Raw genomic sequence first — 17,908 nt, forward strand, 5'->3', positions numbered from 1 at the left:
AGCCTGCCGTGGCGCATGCAGAGTGTTTATAGTGGCGGCGCCATCTTTTTTGCATTTGCCCCCCGGAACTCGTTCTTGATTTCTTGGGACGGCTTCCTCTAGAGTCCGGGTTGATGGGTGGTCTTCAGGACAGCATGTGGGTAGTTTTAAGCCACTCGGCGGTGACTGAAAAATCCGAGTGGTAGCGTGAGGATTCGAACCCGCGTCGTCCATCACGCGGCGAATGTGGGTCCAGTACGCTATCACTTCGGCCACCGCCTACCCTTGAGAGGCCTGGGGTACAGTAGGAGGTACTATAGGGGTAAAATAGGGTACAACAGGAGGAAGCAGAAGGCGAGGAGAGGTCGGAAAGAAAATCACGATGTGGTATTTCTGTATTCTTATTCTGACTTTTAATAAACCTGTTCTAATTAGACGGGATTCCTTTCCTCGTGCTCGTGGCGTGGTTATGTATACAGTGCCCAACACTTAACTAAATTTGTATGTCACTGCCATGAGATGCAACTTATCATTATATTTTGAACCCATATATGAATCCAGATGCTAATAATGACTTGTATGATTGCCTTTTAACTGCTATGGCTTCAATACAGTCAGTTGATGTCAAAGCATCTTTTATATTTGTTGGAGACATGAATGGACATCACCAAGAATGGTTGGGTTCTGTATCTCCAACCAATAGTAATGGTTTTGCTGCTCTGGGTTTATCTAATTTGTCTGGTTGTGAGCAACTGCTTCATGGACCTACACACAGTTCTGGGAACTGCCTGGATTTGGCTTTAACTGACATTCACAGGCTTACTTCGTAAGTGTTTCAAAACATTTGCTTGTGACTCAACTGTAATCAAATCTTTTTATGCATTTGCCCACTTTGAGTATTGTGCTCCTCTTTGGATGTCTGCTGCCAATTACCATTTAAATTTACTTGACAGAGCTATCAATTCAGTTAAATTTATTTCTCCGGCACTTGTTCTTGGTTTTGATCATCGGCATCAAGTTGGTTCCCTTGGCCTTTTATTTAAGTTTTTAAGAATAATCGGCATCCCGTACACAATGCCTTGCCTGATCCTTTTACTCCTGCCCGGGTCACGAGGTTTGCTCTTAGTCAAAACGATCTTGCTTTTAATCCTATGAATTTTTGTACGACACAATTCTCAGGATGTTTTCTTCTGTCGTTGACAAATTTATGGAATCAGTAACCCAACGAGACAGGGATTACCCCTTTTTTGGAATGAAAATGGTCCATCTCATGAAATTGAATTGAGTGCAGTAAAAAAATTACCCGAAACTGTGGCAACATTTATCCGAGTTTTACGGCAGTAAAACGGCAGTAAACTCTTTTTGAAGCAATAATTATATTTTTCCTCCTTTTGGTTTTGACTGGCCAGTTTCTTAACTATTCGTTCCCTTTGCTTCTCTCCGGTATCTTTTGGTATTTTGTCCGGTTCAACTTATTGTATCTGCACCCTGGAGGGAGGCTTTGGTAGCATATAATAATAATAATAATAATAATAATAATAATAATAATAATAATAATAATAATAATGTGAGTGTTCATTGGATTAACCAATATAACTTCAACATCCCCATTTCCAAAATGGACCTCAGCAATGGAAATTAAATGTTAGGTCCAGCGTGCAACCAGCAGACACCAAGGTGGTGCAGAAACGAATATGTCTACTTGACCGATGTGGTCTCCTATGAGACAGTGACCACATGACTATAGCCACCCCATGACCAGCAGGTCATTTGATCCAACGGGACCACCCGTCCCATTATCCGTCCCAACTCCCCTCAAGCTCGAGTTTTCTTCCTGCAGATGCCAGTTGTATGCGCACTTGCCCTACACTTCTACCGGAGCTCAGGTGGTGCTAGCGGCCAGCTGGAGTGCAAGTCATGGACTAGTGCAAATCAGCGGACACACGATATTCCCGGAGAAATACAAAAAGTGAGGGTACATTTATGACACATGCATAAAAACGATAATGCCATAAAGTAGTTTAGTAATTGAATTATGTCTGGTCACATTTTTTTTCTCTTCTCAGCTTTCATGGAATGAGCATCAACGTGACTTGGTACCCTATGGCACCTTATTTCATGGAGGTTAGAGATCTGGACAACAAAACAAATCAAGCGCCTCGTTATGCTGGAAGGGATTACATAATTCTTGAGGGGATCGCAGAAGCTCTCAATTTCTCGATTAATGTCCTTCCTTATACTGAGTTAGATAAGGTGAGTTTTTCAGAGTGGCAGTATTGTTTGCATACAACAATTTTGTATCGAATAGAAGTTTTCTTCCGTGTATCTGTGAATATGTTACAGGTACTGACGCGCCTCGTCACTCGACAAGCTTATATACGTCCCTTCAGAGTAGCCATATTGCCACACTTAATTGAGATGTTTGACTTCACTATGTTTATTGAGCGAGCCACGCTGGCCTTCGGCATGGCCAAGCCTACCCTCAAGCCCAGCTGGCAGAGCCTCTACTACCCGCTGCAGCCCGCGGTGTGGGGGTCCATCATGGCCTCCGTCCTCCTCGTCTTGTCTGTTCTCTTGGTGGTAAGCAATCTTGGATTTAAGACGTCTCAGTTCATGGCATTCAATAACTGGAAGGGATAAAAGAATGAAGATGCATAAGGAATTTGGATAGAATAGGGATGAGCTAGATTAGATAGTCGTGTGCAACGGGGCCGCGGGAGGGAGGGAGACATGCAGTTAGCAAGTTCAGAAGAATAGTCAACTAGGAAATATCGATAGGAGATAGAAAGAGATGCAACATTGCGACGGAATTAAGTGGTTGAAAACTGCCATAGTCTATCGATTGTAACTTAAGCCCTTGGACGCGACTCAGGGATTCCCCACGAGACAGCGCTGCTGCCACATCACTTCATTATTCTCCTCAGAGAGGGTCGCTATTTCTCTCTCTCTCTCTCTCTCTCTCTCTCTCTCTCTCTCTCTCTCTCTCTCTCTCTTGCATGGCTGTGCAGGGCCCGAGAGTGAGATCTACTTGAGTTGTCCATTGTGGCGGTACCCTGAATGGTGCGACCTGGCGCCTGTAGCCAAGGTCCGTCAGGCGGCACCGTCGCATGAGCCACGTTGCCAAGTGATAAGGAAGCTTTAATTAGTCGTTGTCTTTCCCTCTAATCCTAAGCCATTCATAACACCATGCAGTCATATTATATATATATATATATATATATATATATATATATATATATATATATCTATATATATATCTATATATATTATATTCCATAAATAGATAAGGTACAGACTAGCAATGAGACAGATCGCCATGCGCAGGTCATCGCTAGATCTATAAACAATGGGGGTTTCCCCGGGCCAAGCCACAGGGCTCAAGTTTAGAGTCGATGGAGTAGGTAGGAAGACACCTACCGAACGGGCGCAAGCCACTCCCGGTGAGGTATATATGGGAGGTGAGAAGGGAGCTGAAGCCCTCCAAAGACCCTTCCCATGTCCTCACTAACCGTTTCCCTATTGTCTCACCAACACCGGAGAGTAGTTCAGCATGCTCTCTAAAGACAGATCCTCTCTTTATCCACACCACACTACATTCACATAACATATACACCTTTTTCCAAAATTCAAAATTCAAAATGGCTCAATTAAGCAATGCCTCGGAGTCCCCGCCTGGGGGGGGGACCACAAATTCCCCAAGGGAGGACTCCCCTTCTGGCTGCCGACCCGAGAGGTGTCTTGATAACTCCTCGAACCTCTTTCTTCTCAATTTCTGCAACATTCGCGGTCTTCGCTCTAATTTTCATTCTGTGGAACATCATCTCTCCTCCTCTAAACCTCACCTTCTCTTCCTTACCGAAACACAGGTTTCTGAGGCTACTGACAGCAATCTCTACTCTGTTCCCTCCTACTATCTCTATCCTAAATTTCAATCCAAAGCTGGATGTTGCGCCTACGTGCGCAACGACATCACTTGCTCTCGTGCCCACGACCTTGACTCTTCTGAATTTTCCACCATCTGGTTAAGACTTCACTGTCATTCTATTACTAAATACATCTGTGCTGTTTATCTCTCACCTAACTCTACCAACTATGTAAAATTCTTTGACTATTTGAATTCTAAAGTGGAGCACATCTTGACCCACTCTCCCTTCGCTGAAATCTCCATCCTAGGAGATTTCAATGTTCACCACCAGCTTTGGCTTTCATCCTCTTTCACTGACCATCCTGGTGAACAAGCCTACAACTTTGCTATCCTCAACGACCTAGAGCAGTTGGTCCAGCACCCTACACGTATTCCTGACCGTCTTGGAGATCGGCCCAACATTCTAGACCTCTTCCTTACCTCAAACCCTTCTGCTTATTCTGTCAAACTGTTCTCTCCGTTGGGCTCCTCCGATCACAATCTTATTTCTGCATCCTGTCCTATTGCTCCTGTACATCCTCTGGACCCACCGAAGAGGCGATGCTTCTGGCATTTTGCTTCAGCTCGGTGGGACGACCTGAGGATGTACTTTTCCGATTACCCGTGGAAGGATTATTGCTTCCAGGATATAGACCCCTCTGTGTGTGCTCAGCGCATCACATAGGTGAATGTCTCTGGAATGGATGCATACATTCCTCGTTCTTTCTCTACTCCTCACTCTAAAAAGACTTGGTTTAATCACGCTTGTTCTCGTGCTGTCAATGATAGAGAGGTAGCTCACAAAAGATACCAGAGCCTTCAAACTAATGCTAATTATGAACTTTACATTTCTGCCCGAAATCGTGCCAAATCTATTCTCCGACTAACCAAAAATTCTTTCATTAATAGAAAATGTCAAAACCTTGCTTTCTCTAACTCTTCCCGTGACTTCTGGCATCTAGCCAAAAACATCTCCTCCAACTTCACTTCTTCATCTTTCCCTCCACTCCTCAGTCCTGACGGCAACACTGCCGTCTCATCTATCTCTAAGGCTGAACTCTTCTCTCAAACTTTTCTAAAACTCCACTCTGGACGAATCTGGGCATATTCCTCCTACTCATCCCCCTCTGACTCCTTTATGCCTGTTATAAAGATTCTTCAAAATGATGTTTTCTATGCCCTCTCTGGCCTCAATCCTCAGAAGGCTTATGGACCTGATGGAGTGCCTCCTATTGTCCTTAAAACTGTGCCTCCGTGCTGTCACCCTGCCTGGTCAAACTCTTTCGCCTCTGCCTGTCAACATCTACCTTTCCTTCTTGCTGGAAGTATGCCTTCACACAGCCTGTACCTAAGAAGGGTGACCGCTCCAATCCCTCAAACTACCGTCCTATTGCTTTACTTTCTTGTCTATCTAAAGCTTTTGAATCAATCCTTAACCGTAAGATTCAAAAGCACCTTTCCACTTCTGACCTTCTATCTGATCGCCAGTATGGGTTCCGCAAGGGGCGTTCTACTGGTGATCTCCTAGCCTTCTTAACTGACTCTTGGTCATCCTCTCTTAGCCGTTTCGGTGAAACTTTTGCTATTGCGCTGGACATATCAAAAGCTTTTGATAGGGTCTGGCACAAATCTTTGCTTTCTAAACTACCCTCCTACGGTTTCTATCCTTCTCTCTGTACCTTTATCTCCAGTTTCCTTTCTGACCGTTCTATTTCTGCCGTGGTAGACGGTCACTGTTCTTCCCCTAAATCTATTAACAGTGGTGTCCCACAGGGTTCTGTCCTATCTCCCACTCTTTTTCTGTTGTTCATTGATGATCTTCTTTCCAAAACGAACTGTACTATCCATTCCTACGCCGATGATTCCACTCTGCATTATTCAACTTCTTTTAATAGAAGACCCACCCTTCAGGAACTTAACGACTCAAGGCTGGAGGCTGCAGAACGCTTAGCCTCAGACCTTACTATTATTTCCGATTGGGGCAAGAAGAACCTGGTGTCCTTCAACGCCTCAAAAACACAGTTTATCCACCTATCCACTCGACACAATCTTCCAAACAACTATCCCCTATTCTTTGACAACACCCAGCTATCACCTTCCTCAACACTAAACATCCTCGGTCTATCCTTAACTCAAAATCTCAACTGGAAACTTCATATCTCATCTCTTACTAAATCAGCTTCCTCGAGGCTGGGCGTTCTGTACCGTCTCCGCCAGTTCTTCTCCCCTGCACAGTTGCTGTCCATATACAGGGGCCTTGTCCGCCCTCGTATGGAGTATGCATCTCATGTGTGGGGGGGCTCCACTCACACAGCTCTTCTGGACAGAGTGGAGGCAAAGGCTCTTCGTCTCATCAGCTCTCCTCCTCATACTGATAGTCTTCTACCTCTTAAATTCCTCTCTTTCTATCTTCTATCGATATTTCCACGCTGACTGCTCTTCTGAACTTGCTAACTGCATGCCTCCCCCCCTCCCGCGGCCCCGCTGCACTCGACTTTCTACTCATGCTCATCCCTATACTGTCCAAACCCCTTATGCAAGAGTTAACCAGCATCTTCACTCTTTCATCCCTCACGCTGGTAAACTCTGGAACAATCTTCCTTCATCTGTATTTCCTCCTGCCTACGACTTGAACTCTTTCAAGAGGAGGGTATCAGGACACCTCTCCTCCCGAAATTGACTTATCTTTCGGCCACCTCTTTGGATTCTTTTTAGGAGCAGAGAGTAGCGGGCTTTTTTTTTTTTTATTAATGTTTACTTTTTTGTGCCCTTGAGCTGTCTCCTTTGCTGTAAAAAAAAAAAAAAAATAGTAAGAAGAGGGGAGTTGATGAGACGAAGAGCTTTTGACCGCCCTCTGTCTGGCAGAGCTGTGTGTGTGTGTGTGGAGCTCTCCCTCACATAAAATACATACTCCATACGAGGGCGGACAAGGCCTCTGTAAATGAAAAGCATCTTCGCCCTACTGTTATCAGCTATACTTATGCTATGACCTGCCCAAGTTCATTTCTTATTCTTAATAGTCATTTAAATTGTTTCAACCCTTGTTTGGTCTCTAATCCATAATGTTCGATTCTTGTATACTCATGTTATACCCAGATGTGTAGCGATTACACAAAGCATAACTGATTTAAAACTTGTGCGAGAGTGTTGGGAGCCCGGCCCCAGCTGAATATAGGGGTGCACGCCTCAACAAAAAGTTATCGAACACCTAGGCACGATGGATGTGAAAATGAAACGATCGCGGCTAGTCGCCTCTGAATGGTTGGTATCCCTGATTGTGATGACGCATCATAATCCATTACTGTATATGATACGTTTCGATCCTGTGTTGATTTGATGGTCGCAGTAAGTGATGCTCACGTTTATCTCAGTGGAGACCCCACAAGACCGGCGCAAAGTATTTATTATCCTTCACACTGAAGGCCTCAGTTATCGCCAAACAGCACGGCGGATTGATGTGTCCATCTCTACCATAGCACTATGGGCCAGCAGATATGTAGAAACAGGCACCACTATAGTCTATTAGTCTGTTTCATTCCGTCTGTCCACCAACAAAGCGGGAATTTTGATGGATGTGGCACCTGCGCATTTCTAGTTCGTGTATGCGTGAAAATCAACTGTTGTGAGAGACATTCAAGCTTATTTTTCAATAATATATTTGAATATTTATGTATACAAAAAACATCTCAGTCGTTTGCATCGATAATCTAACAAACAAGCACACGAAAAGACAAGATTGTATCAAATACCATGGTCACATCATACTCGAACGATCTATGGTTTTTCAAATTCTTTGACTGATAGCTCATTTCAGGTGTATTAAAAGACATCTGTCTCTGCAGGTGCAAATAAAGGGTATCTTAATAATTTACTGCATGTAATTAACGATTAATAAAATAAATAACATGAAAGAGTAAATAATAACTGTTCAATGCGATGCTAGGCTATTTCGACTATTAGGCTACCCATGTTATTTACATGTGTTGTGCTGGAATCTTCCCCCGGGGTCTATGGGCCTCTGGAAGACTCCAGAAGGAGCGAGCAGGGGCCGGGGTGCAATGGCTCCGCCCGCGCCAGCGGGGCACGGGCAGGCGCCAGGCGGGAAGTGTCGTCAATTCGCCCAGATTTTTGCTACATGTTCATTCTTGTATGACCAAACATACCGTAACGTTCTAGACTGTACTGTTCAGTATATATATATATATATATATATATATATATATATATATATATATATATATATATATATATATATATATATATATATATATATATTCCCCCAGGGATGACTCCCCGTCTGGGTCCAGACCCGAGAGGTGTCTTGATAACTCCTCGAATCTCTTTCTTCTCAATTTCTGCAACATTCGCGGTCTTCGCTCTAATTTTCATTCTGTGGAACATCATCTCTCCTCCTCTAAACCTCACCTTCTCTTCCTTACCGAAACACAGGTTTCTGAGGCTACTGACAGCAATCTCTACTCTGTTCCCTCCTACTATCTCTATCCTAAATTTCAATCCAAAGCTGGATGTTGCGCCTACGTGCGCAACGACATCACTTGCTCTCGTGCCCACGACCTTGACTCTTCTGAATTTTCCACCATCTGGTTAAGACTTCACTGTCATTCTATTACTAAATACATCTGTGCTGTTTATCTCTCACCTAACTCTACCAACTATGTAAAATTCTTTGACTATTTGAATTCTAAAGTGGAGCACATCTTGACCCTCTCCTTCGCTGAAATCTCCATCCTAGGAGATTTCAATGTTCACCACCAGCTTTGGCTTTCATCCTCTTTCACTGACCATCCTGGTGAACAAGCCTACAACTTTGCTATCCTCAACGACCTAGAGCAGTTGGTCCAGCACCCTACACGTATTCCTGACCGTCTTGGAGATCGGCCCAACATTCTAGACCCCTTCTGCTTATTCTGTCAAACTGTTCTCTCCGTTGGGCTCCTCCGATCACAATCTTATTTCTGCATCCTGTCCTATCGCTCCTGTACATCCTCTGGACCCACCGAAGAGGCGATGCTTCTGGCATTTGCTTCAGCTCGGTGGGACGACCTGAGGATGTACTTTTCCGATTTCCCGTGGAATGATTATTGCTTCCAGGATAGAGACCCCTCTGTGTGTGCTCAGCGCATCACAGAGGTGATTGTCTCTGGAATGGAGGCATACATTCTCGTTCTTTCTCTACTCCTCACGCTAAAAGCCTTGGTTTAATCACGCTTGTTCTCGTGCTGTCAATGATAGAGAGGTAGCTCACAAAAGATACCAGAGCCTTCAAACTAATGCTAATTATGAACTTTACATTTCTGCCCGAAATCGTGCCAAATCTATTCTCCGACTAACCAAAAATTCTTTCATTAATAGAAAATGTCAAAACCTTGCTTTCTCTAACTCTTCCCGTGACTTCTGGCATCTAGCCAAAAACATCTCCTCCAACTTCACTTCTTTCTTTCCTCCACTCCTCAGTCCTGACGGCAACACTGCCGTCTCATCTATCTCTAAGGCTGAACTCTTCTCTCAAACTTTTTCTAAAAACTCCACTCTGGACGATTCTGGGCATATTCCTCCTACTCATCCCCCCTCTGACTCCTTTATGCCTGTTATAAAGATTCTTCAAAATGATGTTTTCTATGCCCTCTGGCCTCAATCCTCAGAAGGCTTATGGACCTGATGGAGTGCCTCCTATTGTCCTTAAAACTGTGCCTCCGTGCTGTCACCCTGCCTGGTCAAACTCTTTCGCCTCTGCCTGTCAACATCTACCTTTCCTTCTTGCTGGAAGTATGCCTTCACACAGCCTGTACCTAAGAAGGGTGACCGCTCCAATCCCTCAAACTACCGTCCTATTGCTTTACTTTCTTGTCTATCTAAAGCTTTTGAATCAATCTCAACCGTAAGATTCAAAAGCACCTTTCCACTTCTGACCTTCTATCTGATCGCCAGTATGGGTTCCGCAAGGGCGTTCTACTGGTGATCTCCTAGCCTTCTTAACTGACTCTTGGTCATCCTCTCTTAGCCGTTTCGGTGAAACTTTGCTATTGCGCTGGACATATCAAAAGCTTTTGATAGGGTCTGGCACAAATCTTTGCTTTCTAAACTACCCTCCTACGCTTTCTATCCTTCTCTCTGTACCTTTATCTCCAGTTTCCTTTCTGACTGTTCTATTTCTGCCGTGGTAGACGGTCACTGTTCTTCCTAAATCTATTAACAGTGGTGTCCCACAGGGTTCTGTCCTATCTCCCACTCTTTTCTGTTGTTCATTGATGATCTTCTTTCCAAAACGAACTGTCCTATCCATTCCTACGCCGATGATTCCACTCTGCATTATTCAACTTCTTTTAATAGAAGACCCACCCTTCAGGAACTTAACGACTCAAGGCTGGAGGCTGCAGAACGCTTAGCCTCAGACCTTACTATTATTTCCGATTGGGGCAAGAAGAACCTGGTGTCCTTCAACGCCTCAAAACACAGTTTCTCCACCTATCCACTCGACACAATCTTCCAAACAACTATCCCCTATTCTTTGACAACACCCAGCTATCACCTTCCTCAACACTAAACATCCTCGGTCTATCCTTAACTCAAAATCTCAACTGGAAACTTCATATCTCATCTCTTACTAAATCAGCTTCCTCGAGGCTGGGCGTTCTGTACCGTCTCCAGTTCTTCTCCCTGCACAGTTGCTGTCCATATACAGGGCCTTGTCCGCCCTCGTATGGAGTATGCATCTCATGTGTGGGGGCTCCTCAAACAGCTCTTCTGGACAGAGTGGAGGCAAAGGCTCTTCGTCTCATCAGCTCTCCTCCTCATACTGATAGTCTTCTACCTCTTAAATTCCGCCGCAATGTTGCCTCTCTTTCTATCTTCTATCGATATTTCCACGCTGACTGCTCTTCTGAACTTGCTAACTGCATGCCTCCCCCCTCCTGCGGCCCCTCTTCCCTCGACTTTCTACTCATGCTCATCCCTATACTGTCCAAACCCCTTATGCAAGAGTTAACCAGCATCTTCACCCTTTCATCCCTCAAGATGGTAAACTCTGGAACAATCTTCCTTCATCTGTATGTCCTCCTGCCTACGACTTTAACCTCTCCTCCCGAAACTTCCTTATCTTTCGGCCACCTCTTTGGATTCTTTTTAGGAGCAGCGAGTAGCGGGCTTTTTTTTATTAATGTTTACTTTTTTGTGCCCTTGAGCTGTCTCCTTTGCTGTAAAAAAAAAAAAAATTATATATATATATATATATATATATATATATGGGAGAAGAGGGCGAGAGGAGTCAGACACAGTCATAGTAAGTCATAGTCGGCTATAGTCAGTTAAGAGTCAGAGTGAATTGTACTAAGGAGGAATATTAAACTTCAGAAGCTGTGCAAGGTGTTTTACATAATCTCCCTCCCACTGAGTCTCCTGACGGCGACACAGAACCCAAGTAACACGTCCGGCATAACACATGCAACACGTCAAAACTCCTTATGTATGTTTAGACACTTGCAGAATCGTATGTCACTTAATTTATGTAGCCTATACCTGAATGAGATGAAATATGAGTATCTGAAAGGCTATAGATCATTCTAGTATGATCAGACTATACTGTTTGATATACAAGTTGTTCCTTCGTGTGCTTGTATGGTAATAATCGATGAAAACCATCTGTGTGCGGTTCATATACGATGGCTTGAGGGTTTTTTGTATACACAAACATTTAAATATATCACTGAAAATATAATGTTGATCTTCGCGCAAGCACGAACTCACAATGCGCAGGTGTCACATCTACGTTCGCGAGTGGACAGACGGAATGAAACGGACTATAGTGACACGCCTCGAAGCCTCGAAGCAGACTTAAACGCAAGCTAGGATTTACTCTTGGTGGTGCAATCACAATCATCCGATCATCTTGAATTGTGTCCGCTTAATGGCGTAATAATTAATGTAGTACTTCTGACCAGAATTCAGGTTCCTTAATTGAAAAATGATGACTTTATTAAAAGCATTATACTAGAAATATGTTAAAAATTGCAATATTTTGAAGCCTATCTTCTCAGTATCTATCATGTAATTTGACTTCACCTTTCTAGGACATGTTCTCTGGTCTTGTCCCTACAATATGCTTGGAGGAATTAGTTCTAAATTGATTCGCTGATTTTTTAAAAGCACGTATTCTCTCTGACATATTTTTTTACTTTCTGAAATGAAAACTTGAATTTCAGGAAATATTTTGCAAGCTCACAATAAAGATAGGACAAAGTCCTCCAAGCATTATTTAATTTAGGATGTCACTGCCCAAAATAAATTTTTCAGTAAAAACTGATCATTATTAACAGAGAAGATAGCATTCAAAATACAGTTTTTCTTTAAAAATCACTTTTGAGAAAACGCTTCCTAAAGATTAGACATAGGTATGCAGATACTAGGTAGGACCATGACAAAATTTGTTACTTTCATTTTGAAGAGTAAGCAATGAGGATCAAATCAAGACCAAAACCACTGCAATTGGTTAATAAACAGTGAATGCATGGGCTATCAAGCATGACTATATAACTGTGAAACTGTGGCTTTTTTTTTATTTATTTTTTTGGTCATGACCACATAGTTTCAGACTCAATATTGCTCATTGAGGTTATTTTGTGTGTATTTTGATGTGCTAAGTCAAATATGAATATTTACTAAAAACACGTGGTTGGGCCAGGCTGGCTCGCCTTGAAGAGCACCTCGTAGCGAGGCTAGAGGCTTGAGTTTCCAACGAGAAAATAAACATCCCAATATTTCTAAATAAATAGCACAATAATAGCGAAAAATAGATATAAGAGGATTTAAAGTCCACTTGCTCGCACATGATGTAAAGAAACGCCCAGCGGCCTGACATTCAAGTTTTAAAGGGCCCATACATTAAGTAAATTTCGCGCTACGATGCTCAAACTTGGTGAAATGAGAGACCATGGGTGATAGTGTATCCCAGAATACTTTCACCATTTTCGATGTTTTTAATATTTTTTCGATTTTTTTCCTGGCGTGCGTCCTTAACAGTATAATCGGCACAGGCGATGCATACACTCATTATTAAATAAATACCTCCCATCCTCATATATCTTATACTTAACCAAGCGGTCGCAGTATGTGGTTTAAGTATTAATTTTGGCAGATATTTTAATTTTACATACTTTTATTGGCAATTATACTCTAACTACCACCTGAAATTATCATTCCCTCATTTGAATAGGAATGGCGTGAGCCACAGCATTTAAAGTGACATAGTTCTGAAGCAGAATGGGTTACAAAATGATTTTATTCACTCGGTGGTACTAAATCGGCACCACAATGACGTAAATCTACAGACGAAAAAACACCCTTGTGACGAAGAATTATCGCCGCAACTAATGATTGTAATACGGTTACTTAACAAATATATTAATTTCATCGAAATCAAGCGACAAGGCTTATCAGTGCGCATGTAATACTGAGCCAATGGCACTTCACTCCTTCACACAGAGCATATGTACACAGGGCTACCACCCGTTCTACACAGGGAGAGGTGTCTCAAAATTCTTCGTCCATGTATCTAGAATGCATGGTGCTTAAAGTGTTCAAGAACTTTTTGTTGCTAGTGTACTTATCTAATACGAACGGTTAGTCGTGAAATCCCTAAAAGTTACTCACCATGAAACATTTGAAACATTTGAAACATTTATTAATAGCCTATTAGGTACAGTTACATATGTTGTATGTATTGTTAGAGGCCAGCCTTTATATAAGCATAAGCTTTTCAGGCAAATACAGCGAGGACTTACCTTACTGACTCATCGGCTTGGCTCATACGCTCATCGGCTCTAAATATTCTTCTTCATTCCGGGAACAGTATTTCAGTCACATATAATTACAGGGTCGTATAATACCGCTCGTCATTCTTGGCCCTCTGCTACTTGAACTACCTCCTAATTGTTCTGAGCTATAAGGTGACAGTACCATAAGTATTAAATTGACAATACCGATACATTTTAAAAGGTAAAGCCCAAAGGCGAAGAAAAGGGCCCCGAGGCGTGGCTGGTGGTGAAGCTGGTGGTGGGGACGCTGCTCGACGAGGCCATCCCTGGAGAGCTGCCACGGCGAAGCTCGACGCGGGTGGTGTTGGCGGCGTGGCTCATCTTCTCCTTCATCGTGGGAACTGTTTACCGCAGCAACCTGACCGCCAGCCTCACCGTGCCCAAGTACCCGCCCCGCGCAGAGACCCTCGCTGACCTGGTCGACACCGGGGCGAAGTACTCGTCTATTTCTGCTTACAGTATATTCATAAATCATGTCAAGAGGATTTGTTTTTTCTCTCCAAACATCTTTTATGTCATCGAGATCAAAATGAAGCAAGCGTAGTTTTCTCCTATATTGTAAAAAATTGTTACTTATAAATGTTATATTCTTACCAATTTCTTTTATAAATTCAATATTATTTATAAGCATTCTTTATCAAACGTGATTATATCTACTATCTACCTATCTATCTATCTATATCTATTTATATCAATATATCTGTCTGTCTGTCTATATCTATATCTATATCTATATATCTATATCTATCTATCTATCTATCTATCTATCTATCTATATCTATATCTATCTATCTATCTATCTATCTATCTATCTATCTATCTATCTATCTATATATATATATATATATATATATATATATATATATATATATATATATATATATATGTAACTGGGGAAGTTTAAAAATGTGGGGGGCTATGGTGCACCGAGGCGACGTATGATCAAACTCATTATATCCTTTCTGTCTGGCAGATCGGAGTAAAATTTTAAAAATTACACACCTGGCAACTTCCTCACTCACTTATCTCTCTTATTAGTATTTCATTTTTCTTATAGCTTTTCTTCCTTCGCCAACTTGAAATCAAAGAATCCATTACAACTTTTCTTTCTGTATTTTCCAGGATCGTATTTCCAGATTCTCCGGATACCCCAAGTTTCATTGACAGTTTCAAGAGATCTAGTTCATCGATGTACAGAACCGTTGGTCAGAGAGTGAGGATTGTGTCATCACTCCAAATCGGAATACAGCACTCCATCGAAAAAAAGTGAGTCCATTACCATCGGGAAATAACAGGGACATAATTTAATTACGATTTGTCTACATATTTTACACCGGTAACAATTTGAGGACAACACACACACACACACACACACACACACACACACACACACACACACACACACACACACACACACACACACATTCACCGCTCCGATAGCTCAGTCGGTTAAAGCGCTGCGCTGCCAGGTTTCGCGGCGTGGAAGGCAGAGGTTCAAGCCCCGCTAAGGCCGGTGTTTATCCGCTGACTAGGAGTGGTTACTGTTCCCCCTTGATGAAGGGGGTTGGGACGTGTGGTGTGTGAGGTCCTGGCGTTATCCAGAGACCGACCAATGAGCCTTGCTCTAATCGGAAGGGTACATGTCGGCGATTGTGAGTCCAACGCGTGATCAGCCCGTGGTGCAATACACACACACACACACACACACACACACACACACACACATATATATATATATATATATATATATATATATATATATATATATATATATATATATATATATATATATATATATATATATATATATATATATATATATATATATATATATATATATATATATATATATATATATATATATATATATTAGGAGAAGCTGAGAAAGCGAAAAGCCATTGCCTCTATTGTCTAAAAGAGTTGCGTGGATGAAACTCCCCACATTTTTTTTTTACAACAAAGGAGACAGCTCAAGGGCACAAAAAAAGGAAACAATAATAATAAAGCCCGCTACTCGCTACTCCTAAAAAAAATCCAAAGAGGTGGCCGAAAGAGGGGTCAGTTTCGGGAGGAGAGGTGTCCTGATACCCTCCTCTTGAAAGAGTTCAAGTCGTAGGCAGGAGGAAATACAGATGAAGGAAGATTGTTCTAAAGTTTACCAGCGTGAGGGATGAAAGAGTGAAAATGCTGGTTAACTCGGGATTTGGACATGAGCTCAGCGAAGTAAAACAAGAAAAAGATGTCATTATCAGTAACACTCTTAAAATGAGTGATCAATGTTCTGGAGCGAGTGAAAAAGCCAATATGATGTTAGGATTAATCTCAAGAAACTTTGATTATAAATCACCCGAACTTATGAAGAGATTATATTTAGTATTTGTAAGACCACACCTAGAATACGCCGTTCAGTTCTGGTCACCGAACTATATCAAAGCTCAAGTTTTGCTAGAAAAGATACAGCGACGAGCAACCAAACAAATTCCAGCGCTCCGAAACTTGTCATAATGACGAGCGTTTAAAGCGTTTAGATATGTTTTCCCTAAAAAAGCGATGGATAAGAGGGGACTTAATTGAAGTGTTCAAAATCCTAATGGATTCGATAACATTAACCCAGATAGTCTATTTCTGAGAGACACCAACATAATAACACGCAACAACGCTATGAAGTTAAAGGGAAACCGATGTAACACATTGGTGCGCAGAAGTTTTTTCAACAATAGAGTCGTCGATCACTGGAATAGACTCCCACCGTCAGTAGTTAGCGCACGGAGTATCAATAGCATCAAGTCTTCATTGGATAAGTACTTCAGGGATATAAGATTATACTGACCCTTCTTCGCATGTTTTCAGACAGATTGCAGCAAGACCTCATCCTAAATACATATTATTCTCCCCCTCAACCTAGATTGCAAGTAACGCAAGTTAACAATAAAGTAAAGCAACAGTTAATGTTCGCATGACAGGTGGAGTGAGGTGTGGGTGCAGTAAGGTGACAGGGTACTGGTGCATGCATAGTACCGCCGGTAAAACGAGGATCAAGCCTCCACCTATGCCCCTGAAACTACACCTCACCCATCGTGAATATCAGGGGGGATTCTGGGGCTGCCCTGCGTAGGCCACTCGGCCTCTTCCAGTCTCCCTGTGTTTCTATGTTCATATGTTCTTATGTAATGAAGTCTTTTTCCCCCACAGCTTAGGTTACCAGTAGTGTAAGTTAAGGGTAGTAATTTCCTCTTATTTCTCTCTTTACTGTAAAATTTCCATGTCCCTTTCTTCTTTAAAGGTACATGGTGTTCTCTTCTATTTCCTGATGGCACGTTGCCGGAGGGAGAGGTGGGTGGGGAGGAGCCTTCATCTATTCTGTCCTGTCCTACCACACGTAGATTATTATTAGTAGCGGTAGTAAACAGACTCCCTCGCCATAGACCGATAGGTCTTCTGGTGTCTGTTCTTAATGTGTATTCCTATGTAAAGGGATGAGTATGAGAAGAAAGTCGTGTGCAGCGTGGCCGCGAGAGGGGGGGGGGTAGGGGCATGCAGTTAGCAAGTTCAGAAGAGCAGTCAGCGTGAATATATCGATAGAAGATAGAAACAGAGGCAACATCGCGGCGGAATTTATGAGGTAGAAGACTATCAGTAAGAGGAGGAGAGCTGATGAGACGAAGAGCCTTAGCCTCCACTCTGTCCTATAGAGCTGTGAGTGGAGCCTCCCCACACGTGAGATGCATACTCCATATAAGAACATAAGAACATAAGAACGTAAGGAGTCTGCAAGAGGCCGGTTGGCCTATACATGGCAGCTCCTGTACACTCAACCCCACCTTACCTCACCATCCATGGCTTTATCTAACCTCTTCTTGAATGTATTTACGGTATTGGCACCCACAACATGGCTCCCAAGCCTGTTCCATTCGTCCACCACTCTATTGGTGAACCAATTCTTGCCTATGTCTTTGTTAAATCTGAATTTGTCTAACTTAAGACCATTGCTACGCGTCCTACCTGGCTCTATTACTATCAAAATCTTATTGACATTCCCTTTATTAAAGCCCTTCATCCATTTAAAGACTTCGATCAAGTCTCCTCGCAACCTTCGCCTTTCTAGAGAGTGTAGATTTAAATGCTTCAGCCTGTCTTCATAAGGCAAGTTTCTCACCCCCTGAATCATCTTTGTCATCCTCCTCTGTACAGATTC

The 17,908-nt window shown here is 42.5% G+C and overlaps 1 protein-coding gene across 1 annotated transcript in view; it reads left to right on the top strand.

Moving 5' to 3' along the window:
• LOC127007190 (glutamate receptor ionotropic, delta-2-like) overlaps positions 1-14,257 on the top strand; it is a 15,254-nt gene extending 997 nt beyond the window's left edge. The window contains exons 3-6 of the mRNA XM_050877904.1: positions 1,820-1,948; positions 2,046-2,232; positions 2,323-2,559; positions 13,895-14,257. Coding sequence (XP_050733861.1) covers positions 1,820-1,948; positions 2,046-2,232; positions 2,323-2,559; positions 13,895-14,257 — 916 coding nt within the window. The remainder of the gene's footprint in view (positions 1-1,819; positions 1,949-2,045; positions 2,233-2,322; positions 2,560-13,894) is intronic.
• The last annotated feature ends 3,651 nt before the right edge of the window (positions 14,258-17,908 follow it).

This window comes from Eriocheir sinensis, chromosome 34, assembly GCF_024679095.1.
Source record: "Eriocheir sinensis breed Jianghai 21 chromosome 34, ASM2467909v1, whole genome shotgun sequence".
In the NCBI taxonomy this organism is placed as follows: Eukaryota; Metazoa; Arthropoda; class Malacostraca; order Decapoda; family Varunidae; genus Eriocheir; species Eriocheir sinensis.